At 51.5% G+C, this 25,678-nt stretch overlaps 2 protein-coding genes across 3 annotated transcripts; one reads left to right on the top strand and one right to left on the bottom strand.

Annotated features, from left to right (window-relative positions):
- The first annotated feature begins 1,871 nt into the window (after window positions 1-1,871).
- On the top strand, window positions 1,872-15,706 carry Hcn3 (hyperpolarization activated cyclic nucleotide gated potassium channel 3). 2 transcript variants are annotated; one of them, XM_036190763.1, is made up of 8 exons: window positions 1,872-2,316; window positions 9,191-9,620; window positions 11,419-11,580; window positions 12,145-12,180; window positions 12,566-12,712; window positions 13,099-13,339; window positions 14,298-14,462; window positions 14,802-15,706. In XM_036190763.1, the coding sequence occupies exons 1-8, from the start codon at window positions 2,015-2,017 to the stop codon at window positions 15,500-15,502; spliced, it is 2,184 nt and encodes a 727-aa protein (XP_036046656.1). In that variant the 5' UTR covers window positions 1,872-2,014; the 3' UTR covers window positions 15,503-15,706. The 2 variants fall into 2 exon arrangements, with proteins under 2 accessions (XP_036046656.1, XP_036046655.1); XM_036190762.1 differs by having other exon boundaries at window positions 11,962-12,180.
- A 1,632-nt stretch (window positions 15,707-17,338) lies between these two features.
- On the bottom strand, window positions 17,339-25,180 carry Pklr (pyruvate kinase L/R). Its single transcript, XM_036190770.1, has 11 exons — window positions 25,081-25,180; window positions 23,967-24,149; window positions 21,461-21,552; window positions 21,245-21,376; window positions 20,930-21,116; window positions 20,363-20,633; window positions 20,100-20,250; window positions 19,754-19,906; window positions 19,493-19,659; window positions 18,103-18,284; window positions 17,339-17,596 (listed from the first exon to the last, which is right to left on the bottom strand). The coding sequence occupies exons 1-11, from the start codon at window positions 25,178-25,180 to the stop codon at window positions 17,490-17,492; spliced, it is 1,725 nt and encodes a 574-aa protein (XP_036046663.1). The 3' UTR covers window positions 17,339-17,489.
- Window positions 25,181-25,678: the final 498 nt, after the last annotated feature.

The following is a 25,678-nucleotide window of genomic DNA, read 5'->3' as shown; positions in this document are numbered from 1 at the left end:
CTTCCAGAGGTCTTGGGTTCAATTCCCAGCACCCACATGGCAGCTGACAACAGTAACTCCAAGATCTGACACCCTCACACAGACATACATGCAGGCAAAACACTAATTTACATAAAGTAATAAATTATTTACAAAATTAAGAGAGCTGCCCTATCTGCTCTAGAAAGTTCTAGACTGAGGGTAAAAAAAATTAGGAATGTGTGTTAGGTGTGATGTGAATCAGTTGTTGGAAAGAGAATTGGAAGAAAATAACAAGCAGGGAAACTATCTACAAAGGCCCAGAGCCAGCAGAAGAAGCAATCCATCAACCGAAGCTTTGGCTTTTAAGAAAAGGCCTACTTGCCAGGCGTGGTGGCACACACCTTTAATCCCAGCACTCAGGAGGCAGAGGCGGGAGAATCTCTGTGAGTTCGAGGCCAGCCTGGGCTACAGAATGAGTTCCGGGACAGCCAGGACTACATGGAGAAACTCTGCCTTGAAAAAAAAAAGAAAAGAAAGAAAAAGGAAAGGGAAAGACTACTACGAGAGGAATTACTGAGGGCTGGAGAGATGGCTCAGTGGTTAAGAACATGGACTGCTCTTCCAGAGGACCCCAGTTCTAGACCCAGCACCCACACGATGGCTCACAACTGTCTGTAACTCCAGTTCCAAGGGATCTGATCCCACTTGTTACTCTGCAGGCACCAGGATCACACGTGGTACAGGCATACATAGGAATAAACATTCACACACAAAAAATAAATAATATTCATACAAAATACAAGTTGTTGAGACTAAATCCAAAATTTTGGTGATAGTATTGCTAGGGAGCTTAAATGTATTTCTTTTTTAAAAAAATTTATTTTTTGTATATACAGTGTTCTGACTGCATGTATGCCTGCAGGCCAGAAGAGGGCACCAAATCTCGTTACAGATGGTTGTGAGCCACCATGTGGTTGCTTGGGAATTGAACTCGGGACCTCTGGAAGAGCAGCCAGTGCTCTTAACCTCTGAGCCACTTCTCCAGCCCCCTAAATGTGTTCCTAAAATGGGGACCTTTTAAGGACTTTAAGCAAGTCCCACAGTTCCATGTGGAGTGTAGAAAGTTTACTTGCAGACTGAAAAAAAATGCATTGATCTGGGAGAATGAATTGGTCTAGCAGAATTTAAGACTTTTTTTTTTTCTTGTCTGTACTGGGACTTGCTATATTGCCCAGCCCAGGCTGGCCTCACACTCAGAGACCCACCTGCCTCTACCTTCCAGTGCTGGGATTAAAGGCGTGCACCACCATGCCTAGCAAAATTTGAAGATTATTAAAATTTTCTAAAGCCAGGTGTAGTGGCACACACTTGTAATCCCAGCTCTTGAAAGGTAGAGGCAGGCAGACCAGGAGTTCAAGACCGGCCTGAGCTGCAACCCACGTCAAAAACAAAACTGAAACAATTTAGTTGGAGATGCAGAGGTCTGTTTGTTTTGTTTTAAGCAGAGGGCTTTCCTAAGGCAGTAAGAAGTGGAAACCAAGGGAAGAAGCTGAGATGCTCCGCTCTTTGAATGGCATGTAGTACGGGATTTTCCCCTTAGTTGATCTGTTCATGCACACACTCAGTGAGCGGCATTCGACAAAGGTTGCCTTAACGAATCAGGAGTATCATACTACGGAAAGAAGTTTTAGAGGCTCTCAGGAGGAGGGAGACACCTAGAGAGTGCCGAGAAAGGACGTGATCGGAACAGAACACGCCGGACAAGGATGGGGAAGAAGAACCTCACATTCCCATGCCGTGCCTGGCCCCCTTGAGTTTCCCGCCTCCAGAAGCCAGCCGCCCTCCCACCCCGCACCCCCCAGGCCACGCCCCGCCGGGTCTCGCGCAGCCCTCGCCAGGGGGCGCAGCGCCCGCACGTCTGCCGCCCGCACACGCCCCCCGCGCCCCGGGCGCACGCCGGTCGGAAGCTCGAGTGCCCGGCTGGGCTCCCGGGGACCAGCGCGCCCGCCATGGCCTTAGACCCGTTGCGGAGGCCCTTGGAGTGAAGGAGGTCATGGAGGAGGAGGCGCGGCCGGCGGCGGGGCCCGGAGAAGCGGCGACCCCCGCGCGCGAGACGCCTCCCGCCGCTCCCGCCGCTCCCGCCGCTCCCGCCGCTCCCGCCCAGGCCCGCGCGGCCTCAGGTGGGGTCCCGGAGTCTGCGCCCGAGCCCAAGAGGCGACAGCTCGGGACGCTGCTGCAGCCCACCGTCAACAAGTTCTCTCTCCGGGTCTTCGGCAGCCACAAAGCGGTGGAAATCGAGCAGGAGAGGGTGAAGTCCGCCGGGGCCTGGATCATCCACCCCTACAGCGACTTCCGGTACGGGGGGCTCAGCCGGGAGGGCCAGGGACACCCGGGCTCCCGGCCGGGTGGGGCTGCCTGCGGAGTCACCTTCTCTAACCCAGCCTGGGAATTCCTAGGCGGGTTACCCCGAGGTCCCCTGCGTTTTGTCAGGTTAGGGAGGCATAAGGGACAGCAGACATCAGAGACTCTCCAGGGACTTGGTTTTCCCAGTGCAGGAACCCCATGACCCACCTGGACCACGGAGACTGTAGGAGTTGGGAAACCAGTACTTGTTTTCTGGGGGTGTGGGAAATTATATCATCCCCCAAAGCTGGGAGACCTGAGGAAGACGCCCAGTTCCGATCTCTACCACGCTCTACCCACACACCAAGCGCTTGCCCATTCCAGCCCAACAGATGAGGGGCCCCGAACTGCAAGGGAAGCTGGGGATGTCAGAGAGTGACCCGGGTCAGTCCGGGTCCGCGGCGCTGTTTGCTGTCCGTGGTGCTGAAGGCGGCATGCGGCGGGGCGGGGCCGGTTCTCAGAACGGTCGAGGGGGGAAGCAGGGGCTCGGCCACCGCCCAGGTGCTTCCCATAGGCCAGGGACAGAGAGTGGGGTGAGGCCATTTCACTGTCCCCTTCAGGCTGCACGTCTACATCAAGGTCGCTAGGGGAGAAAGGCCGCCCTGCCCTTGGGGACGTTGAAGGACAGCTTTGAGGTGAAGAAATGAGGTGTGTCCCGGGAGCCTGGGAACACAGTCGGAGCCCCCAGACAGTGTCTTCCGTGCTCAGATACCCACTCCCTGAAAATAGTCCTCCAGTTATCATCGCTCTTTCCACTTCTTTATGATTTCACTCGCACCTGCCATCTATTCTCCCCAGCTTCCTCCCCTCCCCCGGTTCACCCTCAGACAGAGAGCCCCAGAAGCCATGTCCCCTCATAGTTGGGCTGCTTCGCGGTCCTCCACCACATCACCCGCTGGGCTTGTGACTGCCTGTGAGTCAGGCTGTGAAGAGGCTCTGATGGCGGGGCAAACCTTTTCCTCCTCTCTCCCCGCGTCTCCCAGTGCAAGATTTCTCCTCAGTAAGCTGTGGAAAGAGAGGAAGAAACATCAAGGGTTTGTTGCTGAGCGAAAGCACGAAGTCTGAGGGGCTCCCGGGGTGGGTCTGGACTTGGGGACCACCACGTTCCTTTCAGGGTCTGAAAGGATTGCTTTTGCAATCCGAATCAGAAGGGGCCGCCGTGTCTGGGACCAATGCTGGGATTAGATGTGTGGTAGACTGAAACCATCATGTGTGCGCCAGGGTTTTTTTTTTTTTTTTTTTTTTCCTGAATGAAGCTCTCCCTCCTGACCTGACCTCATATCTACACAGCTTCCTCTGAAGCAATGTGGCTTGCCTTTGCCTGTCTCAGCCAGACTCTCAGCATGCACAGGCAGCCAGAGGAGGGAAGGATCTCAAGCCATGCTGCCTTGGGATCTCCTAGGGAGTCCTCTGCGTGCACAGCCATCTGAGGTGCTGTGGCGGGGGATGGGCATCCCCTGGAAAGCCCGGTGTAGATGAGCGCAGGATAGTCTAGTTCCACCCCGGCTGGCCATGGATGGCAGTTCCCCCACCCACAGAGAAACAGTCCCTGTTGGAGTTGTGTTGGAGAAGAGGGGTGGGGAAGACTGGGAAGGGCAGGGCAGCCTAGACTAGAAATAGACAGGGAGCTGGAGATGGGAGAAGCAGCCGCCGTTTTTAGAAGCCTGGAGATAAAGGGTGGATGAGCCATGACATGACTACAGCTACTGTTTATACAGCTTCGTCCTGCTCCTTATCTCTGGGAAACTGCCTGACCAGCCCAGAGAGATCTGCAGAGGGGGCTTAGTTTAAGAATTTCAAAAAACAATATTGGCACCCTTGTGTGTGTTGTGTGTATTTATTTACGTGGGTGGGTGCAGCTGTGTACATGTTTACTTTTTGAAAACATTTTTACATTTACTTTATGTGTATAAATGTTTTGCCTGCTTATATCTGTGTATTATGTGCATTCGGTGACTGAGGAGGCCAGAGAGAGGACAGATCTTCTGAACTAGTATTACAGGTACTACCGTGTGGGTGTTGGGAACTGAACCTGGGACTTCTGCAAGAGCCTCAAATGCCTTTAACCTGTGTGCATGTGTCTTTGTGTGTGTGTGTAGGGGACAGGTGGACATTGGGTTTCCCCCTCAATGTTCTTCACTACTTTGTTTTTCTCCCTGAGAATGCCTCCCACAGAACCTAGAGCTCATTGTTTCAGTTGGGTTGTCTGGTCAGCCAGTGAGCTCCAGGGACCCACCTGTCCCACCCCTCAACACCGGGGTACAAATGTACCACTGCTCCTTTTATGTGCATGCCAGGGGTCAAACTCAGTTCCTTATTTTTGCACAGTAGACAGTGTGCTAACTGAACCATCTCTCCAGCCATGACATAGTTTTCTGTTGTTGTTTTGGTTAGGCATTCACGGGATTTAACCTAGAGCATCATACATGCTAGTTTAATTTTTTAAACGAAGACCTTCATCCCAACTCATTTATTATTTTTTTTTTTAAGTGTTTTGAGACAGGGTTTTTCTGTGTAGTTTTGGTACTTGTCCTGGATCTCAATCTGTAGACCAGGCTGACCTCAAACTCACAGAGATCCGCTTGGCTCTGCCTCCCGAGTGCTGGAATCAAAGGTGCTCACCACCCAGCTCCAACTTGCTTTTAAACTTTTGAAAAACTATTTATTTTGTGTGTGTGTGTGTGTGTGTGTGTGTGTGTGTGTGTGTGTGCATTCTCACACACCATGCGCTTGTGGTCAAAGTACAGTTGCTGGGACCTGGCTCTCCCTTTCCCTATGTGGGTTTGAGGGCCTGAACTCAGGCTGTCAGACTTGGCAGCATGTGCTCTTGTCTTCTGAACCATCTTACTAGCTTCTTTGTATTTCGAGACAGAGTCTCGTTAAGCTGCCTAAGCTGGCCTTGAACTCTCTCTATTCCAAACAAACCTTGAACTGTGATCCCTTGCCTTGCACTTTAAGTAGCTGGCATTAGGGATTACAGATCTGTCCAACCAGGCCTGGCAGGTTACAGAGGTCTTGTAGAGTAGGGTTGAATATACTCATATGTAAGTGCAGTATAAGCCCCATGATAAAATCTCACATTCTTACCTCAAATCCACTATTCTCACTTTTCATAGGTGGATGAAATGTGCTGGGAACTGAAACTAGACCCTCAAATATGTTAAGGACACAACTTACCACGGAGTTACATCGTTCTTCTTATATTCTAGTTTTTGTGGCACTGTGCATACCAACAAGGCTGACAACTAAGTTCAGTTCCGGGGCCCCACATGGTGGGAGGGGAGACCTTCGTGTGCTGTGGCATGCACACACACACACACGCACACACGCGCACACTCTAATATAGTCATCAAATAGATTTCACTTACTCATCCTCTGTGGGGAAGGAAGAAGAAGAATCTTCTTTTAAATTGTTATTAACTTTAATTTTCTTTTTATGTTCTTCCCCCTCCTTTTTCCTTTCTCTCTCTATTTGGGAGCTTTGGGGGTTTAGTAATCTGCCTATTTGGTTATTTAGACCATTGTTTTTGTTTTTTTCAAGACAGGGTTTCTCTGTGTAGCTTTGCGCTTTTCCTGGAACTTGCTCTATAAACCAGGCTGGCCTCGAACTCACAGAGATCCACCTGCCTCTGCCTCCTGAGTGCTGGGATTAAAGGCGTGCGCCACCACCACCCGGCATTAGAACATTGTTTTTGTCTCTTGATTCTAACTTGTCAATAAAAAAGATAGTATTAAACACTGAAAATAATTTCACCATATAGTAAAAGTAAAATAGAAAGTCATGAAGGTAGAGCAGTAAGTTGCTTCCTGCACAGACCTGGTAATCTGAAGTCAACCCCCAGAGATGAAAATGGGATTCACAAAACCGTCCTCAGAACTCCACATCTACCCCGTATCATGCACACATACACATTAAAAATAAGTAAAACAGAAAGGTTTAAAGAAATACTTTCACCACTTTCCTATGACTCCCTAACCAATGTATACTAATTTAGCCTTGTCTGTTTCAGAACTTTGTATACACGATTCATCTAGTTTGTACTCTATGTCTCTTGCTTCTTTGCTCAATGTCAAAAATGAGAGATGGCTCAGTGGTTAAGAGCTCTGGCTGCTCACCCCTACCTGCTAGTGTTCACAGGACCGAAAGGTACTCTTGCATGTTACTAGACAAGAAAAGTAAACACCATCCCAGCTACAAACCCCTTGATCTGCAATGGCTACCTGCCTGCATGATACACTGGTACAGCAGTAGCACAAAAGTACCCAACCAGCCCCTCTCTGATGGGACTTAAGGCTTACTCCACAAGAGGGAACCCATGCCTGACACTCTTAGATGGCAGAGAACCTGAGACTAGACGGGCTGTGAGCCCACGGGAAAGCCAAATACTATTGTTTTTGCTAAAGGACATAGTAATAAAATGATTCTTAACAACATGCAGCTATTGTCTTAGTCACTATTGTATGCTACAAAGAGACACCATGACCAAGGAAACTCTTAGAAAAGAAAACGTTTAATTGGGGGCTTGCTTACAGTTTCAGAAGCTTAGACCATTATCATCAGAGCTGTGAGCACAGTGCTGGAGCAGTAGCTGAGAGCTACATCCCGATTCACAGGTAGAGGGACAGAAAGGGGAGCTGGGACTGGTGTGGGCCTTTGAAACCTCAGAACCACCACATTCATTGATCATTATCTTGGTCAGCCATCATCAGAAAAGCTTCCTCCTGTAGTGTATGGGAACAGGTACAGAGAACCACAACTGGACAGTGTGTAGACCATGAGAGCCCTTAGAATACTCAGTCCTAAATGGGATGTCTCCAGCAAACCCCTTCCCTCAGGATTCAGGGAACTATGCAAAGAGGAGGCAGAAAGAGTGTAAGGGCCAGTGTGGATGGAGGACACCATGGAGCAAGGCCTTCTAGACTCTGCAGGGCTTACTCTTACGTGACCTTGCAGACTGGCGGCATGCATGGGGCCTGCACAGGTCTAAGCCAAATGGAGGGCCAGCATCGGTAGGGGAGGTGGACACAAGCCCCATCTCTGACCCAGAAGCTGTCTCCCCTGAACAACCTCTTGAAAAGGAAACATCTCCAGTGGTGTCTCACTGTTTACAACCACTAAGGGCAGGCCACATGTCAGCAGGCGATAACCAACACAAAATGAACTCAGTGGTAATTTTGGAGAGTTTTCATCTCAACACTTTGTCTGGACATTCTTTTTAACCTTACATGTCATTTGCTTGTATATTACAGTTTCCGTTTTTGTGTTTTTATGGGATTTGGGTGTGTAAATGTATTTCACGTGTGTGTGTGTTTCTTGTGATTTTTTCTTTGGCACTTTTTTCCCTGTTCATTTGTTTTGTCCTATTTTGATTTGTTTAGTTGCTTGTTTGTTTCCTAATGAGAGAGAGAAAGAAAGGCATGGATTTGGGGGGGGGGGGGGGGGGAGAGGAGGATCTGGAAAGAGTCGATGAAGGGGAACCCATGATCAGAATATGTTGTATGAAAAAAATCTATTTTCAATAAAAAATATTTTTAAAATTTAATTTTTTTTTTTGAGCTGGGGATCGAACCCAGGGCCTTGCGCTTGCTAGGCAAGTGCTCTACCACTGAGCTAAATCCCCAACCCATTAAAGATTTATTTATTTATTACATATACAGTATTCTGCCTGCTTGTGTCTTTGCAAGCAGGAAGAGGGCACAGATGGTTGTGAGCCACTATGTGGTTGCTGGGAATTGAACTCAGGACTTCTGGAAGAGCAGTCAGTGCTCTTAACCACTGAGCCATCTCTCCAGCCCCAATTTTTTTTTTTTGTTTGTTTGTTTTTTGAGATGGGGTTTCTCTGTGTTAACAGTCCTGGCTGTCCTAGAACTCACTCTGTAGACCAGGCTGGCCTCGAACTCATAAAGATTCACCTGTCTCTGCCTCCCAAGTGCTGGGATTAAAGGCGTGCGCCACCACTGCCTGACTTAAATTATTATTATTATTATTTTAAAAAGTACTGGCTGTTCTTGTAGAGGATCTGGGTTTGGTTCCCAGCCCTACATGGTGGCTCACAACTTTGTGTAATTCCATTTCCAGGGGATCCGATGCTGTCTTCTAACATGCTCACAGTGTTCTTACACATGTGAGGGCAAAACAACCACACCCACGCACAAAATAAAAATAGATCTCTCTCTCTTTTTTTCAAGTGTGAGATTCATCTATGCTGCCGTATAGGGCTCCAAGCTGTGGACATATTTACCTCTATGTATTATGCCTTATTTACCTACATTTAAAAAAATTTTATTTATGTTTTCTATATGTGTGTGTTTTGCCTGCATGTACGGCTGTGTACTCTCTGTTTGCCTGGTGCCCTTGGAGCCAGAAGAGGGCATCAGATCCCCTGGACCTAGAGTTAACAGATGGTTGTGAGTAGCCATGTGGGTGCTGGGAATCAAACTCAGGTCCTCAGCAAGAGCAGCAAGTTCTCTTAACTGCTGAGCTATCTCTCCAGCCCTCTCCATTTTCTACTGGTAGACATTTGAGTTGTTCCCAAGTTTAATCCTGCTATAGACATTACCAGTTATATTTCCTAGAGAGCATGTTCCCATTGGGTGTTTATACACAGCGGGACAGAGTTGCAGGGACTACAAATATCTGACCCTACTAAATAATGCTAACTCTTTTCCCAAATGGCAATTCCAGTTTCCACTCTCCGTGGACTTAAATGACCATTTTGTGATTTTGTATTCTTGACCGCTCTTAGCTGTGCCAGACTGTTTTCTGCTGGTACAGCAGCTGATGGAGTATGGCACGACCTTGCTCTCCATCCCATACCTGTCTTAGGTTTTACTGGGACCTGATCATGCTGCTGCTGATGGTGGGGAACCTCATAGTACTGCCTGTGGGCATCACTTTCTTCAAGGAGGAGAACTCGCCACCCTGGATCGTCTTCAATGTCCTCTCTGACACTTTCTTCCTGCTGGATCTGGTACTCAACTTCCGAACTGGCATCGTGGTGGAGGAAGGTGCTGAGATCCTGCTGGCGCCCAGGGCCATCCGCACGCGTTACCTACGCACCTGGTTCCTGGTTGACCTGATCTCCTCCATTCCTGTGGATTACATCTTCCTAGTGGTGGAGTTGGAGCCACGACTGGATGCTGAGGTCTACAAAACGGCACGCGCCCTGCGCATCGTTAGATTCACCAAGATCCTCAGCCTGCTGCGGCTGCTCCGTCTCTCCCGCCTCATCCGTTACATACACCAGTGGGAGGAGGTGGGGTGGGGAGGTGGGCAGGGGGTATCGGACTCCTTGGGAAGGTGCTGCGGGGGGGGGGGGGGGGAGTCCTGGTGACTTCATGGGGTGGGAAGATAGGTGAGGCTTCCAAGTGTGAATTCTCTGCCAAGTTGGTAGGAGAGAAACAGGGACAGAAGGAGGGTTTGGGGAATGTGGTCTAGGGTGAGGGTGGGGGTTCTGGGAGGTGGAGCACTCCAGCTGCTCCAACACTTGAGGGCTAGTTGGTTCTTGAAGTGGAGGATTGGGTATGGAAAGGAGGTCCCTCTTCGGGCAGCAGTTTAGTGGCTCCGTGTCCAGTTGTGCAGTCTCATGGCCTCTTGCGTAGGGTGACAGTGTCAGATATACTACCCTTGGTTGGTGTTGTGTGTGATATGGTTGGAGTTAATGTGTGAAGCGCTGCAAAAGGCATCTCCACACAGCACATTCCCAGGAGTCAGCTGGGTTTTTGGTTTGGTTTGGTTTGGTTTGGTGTCAGCATTTTGAGACAGGCTCTTAGACTATAGCCCAGGCTGGCCTTGGTCTTTTGACAATCCTCCTGCCTCAGTTCCTAGGTGCTAGGAATACAGGTGTGACCCACCACATCCAGAAATGATGTTATCTTTAATGCTCTTGCAAGAGGAGTGCTGGTGTTAATCCTTGTCCTGAGGACATTACACTGTGGATTCCACTTTCCTTCTTTCCCAGGCTGCACCTGGGCAGCCTGTGCAATCTAGAACTCTGAATCTCAACAGTGTTTAATTCTAGGCACAGAGTGGGCTTCAGTCTCTCTCTGCATAAAAGATGAGAAAAGCCACCATGTGTCCTGAGGTCCTATATAGATAATTAATGGCCTCCTGTACCTCCATGCCTTCCTGGGGATTGAACCTCGGGCCTCACATATGCTAGGGAAGTGCTTTTCCACTGGGTCTTATCCCCAGTTCTCCTTATACTTTTTATTTATTTGTTTGAAAAGTATTTGTGTTATTTATAAGTATGTCTCTATACTACATATGTGCCTGGTACCTCTGGAGTTAGACTGGAGTTGTAGCCTCCATGTGGGTGTTGGGAATCAAACCCATGTCCTCTGGAAGAGCAGCCAGTGCTCTTAACTGTTGAATCATTTCTCCAGCCCTTACTTTTTATTTTGAGATAGGATCTTACTAAGTTCCCAAGGCTGGGAACTGGAGAGATGGCTCAGCAGTTAAGAGCACTGGCTGCTCTTCCAGAGGATCCAAGTTCAATTGCCTGATCTTACATGCTGGCTCACAACTGTCTGTAACTCTAGTTCAAGGGGATCAGATCCCCTCTGGCCTCCAAGGACACCAGACATGCATATGATACACAGACATGTATGCAGACAAAACACTCATATACATAAACATTTTGTTGTTTTAATTTTTGAGACAAGGTAGCCCTGACTGTCCTGAAGCTTGCTATGTAGCCCAGGTTGGCCTTGAACTCAAGAGATCCACCTGCCTCTGCCTCCTGAGTGCTGGGATTAAATGTGTGCACTAGTATAACTTGCTCAAAAAACCCATGAAAAACAAAAAACTTGCCTAGACTGGCCTTAAACTTCTGACCCTCCTGCCTCTGTCTCTCTAGTAGCTGGGATGACAGGCACTTGACACCAGGCCAGGTTAAAGGCCACATTTTTTTTTTTTTTTTTTTTTTTTTTAATTCAGAGAGACTGGGAAAGGGAGAACGAGGTTCAAGGGGCATCTATCTGCAGGGCTGGAACTGGAGGAGGACCAGCCAAGAGGGGTTCCTAAACACAGTGGTGCTTCCCTGGACCCCTCAGATCTTTCACATGACCTATGACCTGGCCAGTGCGGTGGTTCGGATCTTCAACCTCATTGGAATGATGCTGCTGCTCTGTCACTGGGACGGCTGTCTGCAGTTCCTGGTCCCCATGCTACAGGACTTCCCTTCTGACTGCTGGGTCTCCATGAACCGCATGGTGGTGAGAAGCACCCTCGGCTCTGGGGCTCCTGGGGCTCCTGGGGCTCCTGGGCTCCTCTGCCCGAATGACAGGGGTTATCATAGGGAGCAGGAGGTGGGGAAGATCCAGACAGATGACAGGAGGAGATAGGCTTGGCGGAGGGGAAGGGGAAGAAACCGAGAGAGAGGACGTGCTTGTATGTTGGCGGGAACAGGCGGGGCAGGGAACCTAGACAAACACAGGTCCCCATGCACAGAAGCCCCCCTTTGCCTTGACAAGTGACTGCTGAGAGAAGGGCCGAAGCGGAGGGGGCAGGCAAGTACTGAAAGGGAGAAAGGGGAGCAGGTGGAGAAGGAGACTCCGAGGGGCCATGCCCTGTTCTGCAACATACTCTGTCCCCAGAACCACTCGTGGGGACGACAGTACTCTCATGCCCTGTTCAAGGCCATGAGCCACATGCTGTGTATTGGCTATGGGCAGCAGGCACCCGTAGGCATGCCTGACGTCTGGCTCACCATGCTCAGCATGATTGTGGGGGCCACGTGCTATGCCATGTTCATCGGTCACGCCACTGCTCTCATCCAGTCCCTGGACTCTTCCCGGCGACAGTACCAGGAGAAGGTTAGTAGGGCCAAGAGAGGGAAGGGGTGGGGCATGGAGACGAGCTAGAGATTGTGTTCCGAGGGGCCCGTATGTCCTCTCCTGCCTCGTGTCCATTTGTCCCATAGTCCTGTGTGAAATGCTTCCATGTCTGTCCCTGTGCCTCTGTCCTTGGACGCCTCCTCCCTCCACACTTGGGGTTTTCTGTAACTGCTGTGTCTTCCCTGTATCTACCATTGTCCATACGTCCTTCGTGGCTGTGTGTCTTCCTACCTGTGTATACCACGTTTATTACCTCTGGGTCCAGCTTGTGTCTGTGACTTTCTGCACACCCCCGCCCCCCCCCCCATTTTGGGCCCATGTCTCCACATCCTCTTCCGACCGGCAACTGGTGTTGCCTCTTCAGTACAAGCAGGTGGAGCAGTACATGTCCTTCCACAAGCTCCCACCTGACACACGGCAGCGTATCCACGAGTACTACGAGCATCGCTACCAGGGCAAGATGTTTGATGAAGAGAGCATCCTGGGGGAGCTGAGCGAGCCGCTTCGGGAGGTGGGGCCAGGCTGGGCCTTGTGGGAAGGGCTCTTCAAGGATCTGGGCTTCTGGAGGTGCTGCCTGGGTCACAAGGGAGTGCTTATCATGTGTTCCTGTCGGGACCGAGGTCTGCAGATGGTCCCGTGGGAGGACAAGTATTTGAGGGGAGATGGCTTTCTGTGGAGGGTCTTCGGGGGTGAAGGCTGTATGAAAAGGGGCTGTAGGATGCCATGGTGGAAAGGTTTTGAAGGCAGGTTCTCAGGGAGGTCCCCGGACCCACTGTAGCATCCCCATCCATCGACAGATCTTGACAGGATGGATGGGGTTTCTGGAGACAGATGAGCTTGGTGGGGGCATCTTCCAGCAGGGGGCAAAGCCTGTCTGATAGCCCCTCCTGTGTCCAGGAGATTATTAACTTCACCTGCCGGGGCCTGGTGGCCCACATGCCGCTGTTTGCTCATGCTGACCCCAGCTTCGTCACCGCAGTACTCACCAAGCTCCGCTTTGAGGTCTTCCAGCCAGGGGACCTGGTGGTGCATGAGGGCTCCGTGGGCAGGAAGATGTACTTCATCCAGCACGGGCTGCTCAGTGTGCTGGCACGGGGCGCCCGGGACACTCGCCTCACTGATGGATCCTACTTTGGGGGTCAGCAGGCCTCGGGGGAGGTGGGGGGTCATGAGCATTGGACAGCATGCAGTTGCTCCTTAGGATCAGGGCCCCACCTGTGTGTGCTGCAGAATCACAGAACAACCCTTCCCCCAGACTGTCTCAGTGAGTCTCTGAGCTGAGTGAGGCCTGAGGCTCTGTTTTATTTTGATTGGTTGAGACAGGTCTCTCTTTTATGTAGCTCTGGCTGTCCTGGAACTCAATATGTAGACCAGGCTGGCCTCATACTTACAGAGACCTACCTGCCTCTGCCACCCAAATGCTGGGATTAATGGCATGTGCCACCACACCTGGCAGTTGCTTTATTTTATTTATTTATTATTTGTTTGTTTGTTTGTTTGTTTTTTCTCTGGAGAGTCCAGTGCATGGCCAGGCTGCAAGCTACTGGGCCAATGGATACTGTGCATTGAGGGAAAGCTAGGAAGGAAGCAGAGCTGTCCCATAGACTTAAGCTTTGTGGAGCTGTCCAGGAACCCCTGCTGTGGCAGCGGAAGAAGGGCTGCCGGCTGATGCCCAGAGTGTCCCGAGGCTCATCCAGCCTGCCAGCCCCCCATCGCCTGCAAGCTTCCCATCAGTTGCCCTCGCTCTCGTTAGCCCACTTTTCTCCTCTGGGTCTTCACTCTGGGCAGGAGGGTAGGCTGCACCCTGGGATGGAGCCGTAGAACTGTGACTGGAGTTAATGCGGAGGAGAGTAAACGGAGAGCACCTGAGGCTGGCAGCCCTGTGGGCTCTCTTAGTTTGGAGAGAATGAGAAAGTCAGAGAGCGGCTTCCAGATGTGCAGGTCTGGAGACAGACCGCCCTTGGAGCAGTTAGGGACCTTACACCTTGGCTTCTCCCCAGTCTAGGGCCGGGTCTGAGCGCGCTGGGTTAGCTGCTGCAGGCCTAGCGGGAGGGAGCTCTGGGGACAGGGACTGAGGCCTTTCCTAACCTTTGCAGAGATCTGCCTGCTGACTCGAGGCCGGCGAACGGCCAGTGTGAGGGCTGACACCTACTGTCGTCTCTACTCGCTCAGCGTGGACCACTTCAACGCCGTGCTGGAGGAGTTCCCCATGATGCGGCGGGCTTTCGAGACCGTGGCCATGGACCGCCTTCGTCGGATCGGTGAGGCCGGTCTACTGTATGTGCTCTGGGTCCGGGCTGCGCTTCACCTCATTTCCATAGCAAGGAGCCTGGCTGGAGTGCGCCCATGCCTCCACTGCTTCTATCCCTCCCTCTAGCAAGCCAAAGCCATGCATACGTCTCCCCAAGTCCTCCTGAGTGCCGGTCCTTAACCTTATCGTTTCTGACTGATGCCACCTTCCAGTTCCTTTAGCCAGGCGTTCTCTCCATACTTCTGACTTCCCACCCCCTACCCCTCCGACTCCCCCCCCCCTCTGGTGTCCAGCCTCCAGCTTAGATTCCTTCTCTCTCCTAACTTCTTGGTCCTGGAATAACTCGTAGGCAAAAAGAATTCGATATTGCAGCGGAAACGCTCTGAGCCGAGTCCAGGCAGCAGCGGTGGTGCCATGGAGCAGCATTTGGTACTACATGACAGAGACATGGCTCGTGGTATTCGGGGCCTGGCTCCTGGCACGGGAGCTCGGCTCAGTGGAAAGCCAGTGCTGTGGGAACCGCTGGTGCATGCACCTCTGCAGGCAGCCGCTGTGACCTCCAACGTGGCCATAGCCCTGACTCACCAGCGAGGCCCTCTGCCCCTGTCCCCTGACTCTCCAGCGGCTCTCCTTGCTCGATCTGCCAGACGTTCAGCAGGCTCCCCAGCCTCCCCACTGGTGCCTGGCCGAGCAGGTCCTCTGCTGGCCCGGGGACCTTGGGCGTCCACCTCTCGCCTGCCTGCTCCACCTGCCCGAACCCTTCATGCCAGCCTCTCTCGGGCAGGGCGTTCCCAGGTGTCCCTGCTGGGCCCTCCCCCTGGAGGAGGAGGTCGGAGGCTAGGACCTCGGGGCCGCCCACTCTCTGCCTCTCAACCTTCTCTGCCTCAGCGAGCAACAGGCGATGGCTCTCCTGGGCGCAAAGGCTCTGGAAGTGAGCGCCTGCCCCCCTCCGGGCTCCTGGCCAAACCTCCAGGGACAGTCCAGCCGCCCAGGTCATCAGTGCCGGAGCCAGTTACCCCCAAAGGTCCCCAAATTTCTGCCAACATGTGAAATCCTAGGTTCCACTAGCCTTAGCTATCGGCATGCAATAATGTGTGCCTGAGGGTAGAAGCTCCTTGGGGAAGGCCGACGGATCTAAACTACTGCCCCTTACTACTCTGAAGCTGTCCTGTGTCCTCAGCTCCAGCAGCTGCAGCCTGCTAACCCTAGTCATGTACCCATTTGTCATAGGTACCCACTGCCTGCCGTGTTCAAGGCATTGTGTGTCTCCACTGCCAAGTAGAAGTGACTCAGAGCCCTCTGACAGGGGTATCCCCAGGCCACTGTCCTGCCAGGTGCAGGCACCGGCGACAACCCTGCCTTTACTAAGCACAAATACCTGCTGCCACCGTCACTGCCAAGTAACTAGATGGCTCTTTCCCTGTCAGTGACCCTGTGGGCTCTGCCCAGGGTGTCTTACCTTCCTGTCCCCTTCCTCATAGCTGGGTACTGTCTCTTACAGCCAACAAATGTCTAGGGTCCTGAGTGTGAACATCTACCCTCTTACGTGTGGGCTACACCAGGTGAGAACACGTATCTGCCCGCCGTAGTCTGCCTGCCCTCCACAGTTGCTGTGTGGTAGCACTGCCTTTGTACTCTAGAAGCTGCTCTTCACTGTGTTCCCTGCCTCAGTGGTCACCCTTAAAGCTAAGGGACACTTGGCACATCCTTACAAATTATGCCAGCCTAGCTTCCCCCAGGTGGGGGGCAGGGGGCTGGATCCTCATGTGACCTTTTATCTTTCCTTCTTTGTCTTATTTATTCAGTCACTTATTAATTTTATTTATTCATTTGCTAATCTGACTTATTCATTTTGTTACTCATTCCTTTATCTGTCCTCCCCACTTCCTGGTAGGGAGGCTGGGGGACAGGGGGACATCGTTGTGGTCCTTGCACAGTGCCATCAGTAGCGATACTCAAACTCTGTATTGAGGTAGTGGGAAGAGGGGGTGATAGGAGGGCTGCACTTATTACCCCCTCATCGGCTCTTGCTGTTGGTGCCGAAGAGGAAGGCCTGGAGTCTCCAAGCCTAGGAAGGGCGGACCAGCAAACCCCTGCTTTTTCAGGGACGAGAGTAACCCCTGCCCACCCACTCGGTCCCCTTTCCTACACTGTAGTATGAAGCTTGGGGCCAGGACCACACATCTCCTTTTCTTCTGGGTGGGGGGATTCTGGGATTCTTGGCCTGTGAAAGTAATTTTTGTAATTGCACTGTGTGTAGGGGAAAAAGTGGCTGTGAACAAGTTTCTGGATCATCTGGCGCAGCTGAGCAGTGGCCATGAGAACAGCCAGATTAGTGGCTTGTAAATTCAGCTCCGAGGCTGAGGAGTCAGTAAGAAAATAAGGCTGTCTGAAGTCCAGTGTAGTGGCTTATCCCTGTAATCCCTACCCTTGGGAGGGTCAGGCAGGAGGATTTCTATGAATCTGAGGCCAGGCTAGGCTGAGATATACATTGAGACCTTGTCTCAAAAAAAAAAAAAAAAAAAAAAAAAGAAAGAAAGAAAGAAAAGGAAAAAAAAAGAAGCAGCCTGGCTCAGTTTTCCCCAGTACCCATCTACCCCAACCTCCCCTAGACTCTGGCTCTGTGCTCCACGGCTCCATGAATATTCTGCCCTGACTTAAGGCCGTCAGAAGATGACATTTTGTTCAGGAAATAGTCAAGAGGGCCACATCAGAGGACAGAAGTGTTTTTAAAATAATGGTTCTATGGAAATTGGACAAGATCACCCTGTTTCCACCCCCCCCCCATTCTAATGATAGGGAGCCTAAAGGAATAGAATTAACCAGCTGGGCTGGGATTAAAGGCTCAGGGCATCTTAGAGTCACTGAGCGGATTGAGATAGGGATTGATGCTGCTGGATGGCCAGTGCATAACTGGACAGACATTCAGGGCCTGTGTGAAGCACAGGGATGGGGCTAGATGGCAGATGTGGGGCTGTGGGAGGGGTGCAGGTTGGAAGAAACCGGGTGCAACTAGGTCAGAAGGGAGAGAGGCATTTCAGGGTACGCTCAGCACCCGCATGATGTTGGTATAGCCAGAGCCAGGTCGCCAGCCTGTCACCACAATCACCAGATCACCAACACGGAGGAAGCCCCGGAGCTTTCCTGGGAGGTGGAAAGTGACAGTCAATGAAAAACCCAGGTCACCATCACCATCCAGCACCTCAAAGCTACCCTGTAAGAGGGAAGGAATGAGGGTGTGTGTGTGTGTGTGTGTGTGTGTGTGTGTGTGTGTGTGTGTGTGTATGGACATAGAGTACGGTTTCTAAGCACTGAGCCTTTGCACCCATGTGGTTGCACTTGAGGGACAAGGGCAGGTGTGGTCATGATGGTTATACATTAAGATCTAGTCCCAGCGCCTCTGGCTTTCTGCCCCCACCTCTCCTTGCTCCTGTGTCCTACTAGGTGCGGCAGACAGCCGCAGACTTCCTAGGGAGATGTCTGCTCTCCCTCCCTCCCCTTCAGCTTAAGCTCCCCGCTTAGCATCCAAGACACTTGTCTATCTTAGTGGCTCCTTGGGAAACCCTTGGACCAGTGAGGACAGGCACAGCCTTTGGGTCAGGGTGAGAAGCCAGGCTGTGGAGCAGAAGGGTAAGGTCTCAAAGGCTTACCACTTTCGATGCCAAATTGGACCCTTCGGTCCACATCATCCGCCCAGATGGCCTCTGGCGGCTCACGATAGAGCAAGGGGAAGACTCCTCGGGACAGGTGGACCTGTCGGGCGGCCTGGGCGGAACGAGTCACAGCAATGACAGCTGCCCGGGGTCGGTACCGAGACAGAAGCTGAGCTGAGCTGGATGAGAGGGAGACGGTTAGAACATCAGTGTTGACCTTGAGAGACTAGAGTTTAAGTTATGGCTCCAGATGTCACTAAGAAACCATGTTGCCCTGGGTAAGTGACACTTCTCTAGCCTTTGACGTTCTCACTAAGTACTAAGTACCCACCAAGGCTGGAGAGGTGGCTCAGCCATTCAGAACACTTGCTGCTTTTGAAGAGGACCTGTGTTCAGTTTTCAACACCCATATGGTGGCTAACAGTGGTTTGTAAGACCATTTCCAGGGGCTCTGACTCCCTCTTCTGGCCTCCACTGGTGCCATACATGCAAATGATGCAGACATACAGGTAGGCAAAATGTCCATCCATAGTTAAAAAATAATTAATAAACAATATAAAACCCAGTCTAGAGAGATGGCTCAGTCCCTAAGAGCGCTTAGACCTCCTGCAGAGGGCCTGAGTTGGTCCCAAGCATCCACATCAAATAGCTTACAACTGCCTGTGACTCTAGCTTCAGAGGATTCAACACCCTCTTCTGGCCTTGGGTACTGTACACAAATGCGCATCCCCCCACATACATACATATAATTAAAAATAATTTTAAAAAATTAGAAATGTAAAACCAGCCAGCAATTCATGGTGACACGTGTCTATAATCCCAGCATTTGGAAGATGGAGAACGAAGGATAAGTTCAGGGCTATTTAGCTAAGTAAACTTCAGACTAGCCAGGACTAATGAGACCCTATTTCAGGAAAATACTACCAAACAAACAACAAAAGAGGGTAAAACTGTCTAGAAGATGTATATGTATTTCATATCCACCCTCCATATGACACTTAGTATTGCTTGTTCATCCTCACAGCCCCATGGGGGAACAAATGGCAGGCTCACATAGACCCAGGGAGTCAGACGACTTGTGGGTCTGAGTGAGTTACTTAGGGGCTCCCTGCTAAGTTTGAGAGAAAATCCTCAGAGGGCAGGCTTACTGGGCTCTTGGCACTGTGAAACGCTCTCAGCCCCTGCAGCCCAAATGCCCCGAAACCAAGGTGCTTAGATCACCACCTGCTGACTCCCTGGAGCTCACTGGCAGAGGTCCTGGGGTGCCCAAGCGCTGTCTTTCCTGGTCTCTAGCATTCGTGGCTATCTCTTGCCCTAAAGCAACACTTTTCATCACGCACTGTGTCAGCCGCTCGCTCACCACAGCCCTGTTTCCAGTAAGTCTCACCGGCCCGTGGTGGTCAGTACAATGATGGCCGCGGCACAGCACTTGAAGGCTGCCTCCACAGCTCCGATAGCGGTGACCTCAGTGGGGTCACGGCTCAGTGGCGCTGCCCGGCGTAGCTCCTCAAACAACTGGCGGTGGTACACAGCAGCCTCTGCCTCTCGGGCAATCTGCAGGCACCAGTAAGTGGGGTTGAGAAGCGTCAGTGGGCTCCCAGAGGGGTCTGAGTCCCTGGTCCATCCACTTTCAGGACTGAGTCCCTACCGCGTGTTGCATCTTTACAGCCTCCACAGGGAAGCTTCCCTTGGCGGTCTCTCCAGACAACATGATACAGTCAGCCCCATCCAGCACAGCATTGGCCACATCGCTTGTCTCCGCCCGAGTTGGTCGAGCCTTAGTGATCATGCTCTCCAGCATCTGGGTGACACCATGGATGTCAAAGCTGTAGAAGTCACATTCTGACTGGGGACCCTACCCGTGCTAGTTCTACGAAACCCTGGAAAGTTCATGTCATCGCTACCTAACTTTGTCATATGTGACCAGACACTAGACAGCAAAGTGTAGAGTTGCTCAGCATCTTTAAAGCACAGCCCAGGAGTTCACGCCATACCTGTGTGGCACAAACAACTGGCTTGCCAGCCAGGTTACAGCGTCCGATCATCATCTTCTGAGCCAAGAAAACCTTCTCAGCTGGGATCTCAATGCCCAGGTCACCCCGTGCCACCATGATGCCATCGCTCACCTCTAGAATTTCGTCAAACCTGGGAGGTTGAAGGAATCCAGACTATGGCAGAGCCAGGAGATGCTGGGAAGTGGTGTGCAGGAGAGGGATAATGGGAAACAGGGCTGATGGGAGCAAAATCCAAGCCTCACTTCTTCACGCCTTCATGGTTCTCGATTTTGCTGATAATTTTGATGCCCCGTCCTTCCGGCCCCAGGGCAGCCCGGACTGCAGCCACATCGCTGGCTTTCCGTACAAAGGAGGCGAAGATGATGTCCACATTATGCTCCACCCCAAAGCGCAGGTCCAAGAGATCTTGCTCAGACAGCCCAGGCAGGTCCACCTCAGCATTTGGCAAGTTCACACCCTTCCTGCTGCCCAGGACACCACCGTGTTCCACTTCAGTCACCAGCCCCTCTGGGCCTGCGGGTACAGAGAGAGTCAGCGTCGGTCAAGGCTGACACCGTGCTATAGGCACCGGAGAGGAAACTCAGCTAGAAGCCTCAAGGAATCGGACTTCTGAGCCCTTCACCCCCTCCACACACACCAAGAAGAGATATCAAATGCCCAGCCCCAAACTGTGATGAGGGCAGGGGGCCACCAGGACATGTGGGGAAGTAGGCATAGCCAGGAGAAGGTATGGATGACCTAGAGCAGACCAAAGAGAAGAGAAGGTGCCCTGTGTTAGAGCACCATCTGAGCAGGAGGCACGTCCGCACCGATTTTCCGCACCACTAACGAGATGAGGCCGTCGTCAATGTAGATGCGGCCCCCCACTTCAACGACCCGGGCGATATTGGGGTAGTCCACCCATACTGTGTGTGCGTCGCCCCGTGTCCGGAACTCCGGGTCCACAGTCACCAGCACCTGTGAGCCCTTCACAATCTCCACCTCCGACTCTGGGCCCTGTGGGTGAGGCCAGAGAGACGTGAGTTTCCAACGTAGGAGGGTAGGCCCAGCGCTGACCCTCTCTCCCGCCCCCAGAGCTCGAACACTCCTCTGGCCCCAGGCTGACCAACCCATACGCTTCTCACCCCCTGCAGGATCCCGGTGCGTATCTCAGGTCCCTTGGTGTCCAGGGCAATGGCCACAGGCCTGTAGCTGAGCGGAGAGGTTGCAAAGCTCTCCGCTGCCTCTCGGATATTGGCGATGGACTCTGCATGGTACTAGCCGTGAGAGCGAAAATTTCAAGGGCAAGTGGGCAGGACCTGGGGCATCCTCCAGCTCCACCCTCCAGGACCTCCCCACACCTCATGAAAGCCGTGGGAGAAGTTGAGTCGAGCAATGTTCATCCCGGCCTTGATCATCTCCTTGAGGCGTTCCACAGAGCGAGATGCTGGCCCTGGAACCAGAGCTTCTGCTATGAAGTTCCTCCCAAACCTGATTCACCCCCAAACCCATTAGCACCCTCCGAGAGACTGCCCCATTCCAGTAGTCCTTCATTCTTGGAGTTCCACTCCAAGCAGCATGCGCTCCCTTGGGAAGGCAGCTTGTGGGGATGTTTAACCTCAGCCAGGCCTTAGGTACCTGTGTTAGCAAGGGGCTTGATATGAAGTGCCTCACCATGGAGGTTACTTTGAGGGTCAGAACACAAGGCAGGCCAAGTAGTTCTGTCCCGTTCCCCATCCTCCTCATCCTAAATCAGCATCAGTGTTTGATACATGCTCCTGCCTTCCTCTTCCAGACCTCCTTTCTTTTTTTTTTTTTTTTTTTTTTTTTTTGCCAGAGCTGAGGATCGAACCCAGGGCCTTGTGCTTGCTAGGCAAGCGCTCTACCACTGAGCTAAATCCCCAACCCCTCTTTTTTTTTTTAATCCTTTTTTTTTTTGATACGGTTTCTCCGTGTAGTTTTGGAGCCTGTCGTGGAACTCACCTTGTAGCCCAGGCTGGCCTCGAACTCACAGAGTGCTAGGATTAAAGGCACCACTACCCGCCCCTCCTCCTTTCTTGCGGCACTGAATATGGAGCCCAGGGCCTCCTCCACACTGGGTGAGTGCTGCCCCGTCCTTTGTTTTTCTGTCTGCCTTCTTTTCTCCCACCCTTCACAGTCCTTCCTTCTGAGACAGGATCTTCTGGAACCCAGGCTAGCCTTGAATTTGCTATGCTACCGAGGATAACCTTGGATTTCTGACTCTCCTGTTCTCACCTCCCCTGTGCTGGGATTAAGGATGTGCTCTACCACACCCCATTTGCGCAGCGCCAGAGACAGAACTCAGGGCTTCATGCTCACCAGGCACGCACTCTACCTGCTGAACTACACACCCCACCCTCTTTCTCCTTGAGACAGCGTCTCATACAGCCCAGGCTGGCGTTGAGTTCTTTTCTGTTTGTTTCATTTTAGTGTGTGTGGTCAGAATCTATCATGTGGGTTCCAGGGATCGAACTCAGGTCATCAGGCTCCATGGCAAGGGTCTTTACCTGCAGAGCCATCTTACCAACCCTTAGGGCCTGAATACTTGATCCTCTGCCTCTACCTCTCAAGTGATACTGTTAAAAGAGTACACCAGGAACCTGGCTCTACATCATGGTGTGTGTGTGTGTGTGTGTGTGTGTGTGTGTGTGTGTGTGTGTAATAGAAAGAGAGAGAGATGTGAGTGATGTGTGTGTATGTGTATGATGTGTGAGTGATGTGTGCAATGTGAGAGCTGTGTGTGTATGTGTGAGTATATGATGTGTGAGCAGTGTATGTGTGTGTGTGTGTGTGTGTGTGTGACATATGTGTGTATGATGTATGTGTGATGCTCGAGTGGTGTGTGTGTGGTGTATATATATATATAGTGTGTTTGTGTGTGCATGTGGTATTTGTGTGTGTGCATGTGTGGTGTATATATATGTAGTGTTTGTGTGTGCACGTGGTATTTGGTGTGTATGTGCATGTGTGGTGTGTGTGTCTGCCTAGACCCCAGCTCTTACTGTGGGTACCTTGACTCTGTGACCCCAGCTGTCCTTGTACTTGGGGGACAATCTGTGTGCAGATGACACTTTCTTTCCTTTTTCTTTCTTATTGATTTTTGAAATAGGGTCTCTATTTAGCCCAGGTTGGCCTCAAATTTACAATCCTCAGAGCTCAGTTTCTCCAGTGTGACTTTGAATTAATTACATTTTAATGAGTCATTGCTTAGTGTTTGAGGCCTCCTACCTGCTGGACTGTTTATTTACTGGTCTGCTCCCAATTCCAAACCTTGGCTTCCAGGGACTCAACAAGTGTTTTGTGCGGCTGGGTGTGGTTTCACACACCTGTGCTGTCACTGCAGTAGATCTTACCAGAAAACTAGAAATTCAAGGCTAAGACTATATAATAAGCCTAAAACCACCCCAGGCTACCTGAGACCCTGTCTCAAAAAGAAGCCTCAAATAGGTGTGGTGGCGCACACCTTTCATTGCAGCCCAGCACTCAGGAAGCAGAGGCAGGTGGATCTCTGAGTTTAAGGCCAGCCTGCCCAACAGTCAGAACTTCAGAATAGAAAGTCCTTGTCTCGCCGGGCGGTGGTGGCACACGCCTTTAATCCCAGCACTACAGGAGGCAGAGGCAGGCGGATCTCTGTGAGTTCAAGGCCAGCCTGGTCTACAGGGTGAGTTCCAGGACAGGCACCAAAGCTACACAGAGAAACCCTGTCTTGAAAAAAAAAAAAAAGACCTTGTCTCAAAAAACATCAAACAACTCCCCTCCCCTCAAAAAACCCCTCACAAGTATTTGTTGAATGACTGACCAAAGATTGCAAAAAATAAGGAGAAACTTGGAGCCATGCAAGCTTACCAATGGTGGCAATGATGCTGGTACTCCGAGCGGCCACAGGCTCTGAGTCGATGTCCAGCAGACAGAGGTGTTCCAGGAAGGTGTCCGCCATAGCTGCGGGCAGCTGCTGCTGCTGGAAGAAGGCAGTGCCCAGCTCCTGGGTCAGCTGGGCCACACTAGCACGCCGAAGGTATCCTGCTGGCCCTGCAGGAGAAGGGCACTCAGGGCCGTGCACAGACACCTGCTTGCCCTCCATGTGTGTCCCGTCAGTGCACGCTGCATCCATTCAGCTCTCCAGTGTGTGTGAGGCCTTCCTTCAATCGGAGTATCATACAAATGTTACTTTATTTGGTCTCCAGGGTCCTATAGAGCAGGCTGTTGGGAGCACTCTATCCTAATTTTACAAATAAGGGAAAAGACTTCAAAGCGATAAAATACATTGTCCAAGAAAAATGCATCTTCCAAGTAAGATGATTCAAATCTAGGTGTAGCTAACCCCAAACTCAAGTTCTTAATAAAAAGACCCTTCCCCACCCCAGCCTCCTTTCAGACCACTCAGCCTCAGCCTGCCTAACCTAACCGGCTCCTTCAAATCTACATTTCCTTATTGAGCTCTGGATTCACCCAGTTCTTTCCAGCTCCAGGCCACACGCGGACTTCCTGGCTCCCCTCCAAGTTCCCTCCATCTACCCAGAGCTGCTCCATGCCCCAGGGATCCTAAAGCTTGATCCAGCCCAACTCAGTAGAGCATCCGGCCCAGAAGTACCCTCCATGCTGCTTCCTACCTGCTCTGGCTGTGGGTCTGCTTTATGATGTGTTGCCAGTGGTGTGAGGCCTGGCTTAGATGAGCTCAGCCCTGATGACTGGTTAAAATATAACCAGCAGCATCTCTCTCTTGCCAATGGAAGCCTTGTACACCAAGGGCCAGAGTCCAGGAGCCACGGGAGTGCCCCGTGGCATCCATGCTGCTGAATCTCCTTTGGCCTGTCTGCAGAGCCTGGATCAAAGGCTCAGATCAGGTCTGTATTTAACACAGGTGATGCTGTAATGGACGTCCTTCCCCCAAGGCCTCCACCCCCAACTCTGACTCTACCCTAATCCCCTTCTGTTCGGTGGCGTCCCTTCCTCTTCTTACCTCCTGGAGCCCCACTTAGGGCAGACTTTGCTAAGTCTTTTTGGGACCTAGAGATCCGCGGTGAGAGCTGCTGGGGTGGAATGTTCTCTTGGTCAGACATGCTTCCAAAGGGTGAGGCTGGGGCTGCAGCAGCAGAGGCCGGGAGGAGAGAATGCCTGAACCGCTGGTCTTATCTGAGGGAGCCAGAGAATAGAAAAGGGGCACACCCAGGAGGCAGCCCCGTCCCCACACTGTCCCTTCTTCAGGACTGCCAGCAGTCTGCCTCCACCTCTCCCCTTCCCTAAGCCATCCATTTTTCCTGATCAGTTTTTAGTTCCTTCACACGGTCTTCAGCTCCAGTAGAGACTGATTGCCAATGACACAATCCCGTTCTCTTTGTATTTTCCAGAAGAGCGTCCGGGGTGTATTCTCCACACAAGGGCTTGAAGGCTGGGGACTAGAGTGTGGGAAAGAGGGAAGGAGAGCTCTTCGATAGTGTGAAAGCTAAAGGCTACCTCAGTTTCTCCCACTTGTTTTTCTGTGAATCCAAAAGCGGAACCATGATCATTTCTAGGCACTAATTAATAAACTTGTCTAGGTTGTCATTGATCAACCATAT

Source organism: Onychomys torridus, chromosome 6, assembly GCF_903995425.1.
Source record: "Onychomys torridus chromosome 6, mOncTor1.1, whole genome shotgun sequence".
In the NCBI taxonomy this organism is placed as follows: domain Eukaryota; kingdom Metazoa; phylum Chordata; class Mammalia; order Rodentia; family Cricetidae; genus Onychomys; species Onychomys torridus.
The sequence above is the reverse complement of the archived record's forward strand: the minus strand, read 5'-3'. Positions and strand labels throughout refer to the sequence as shown.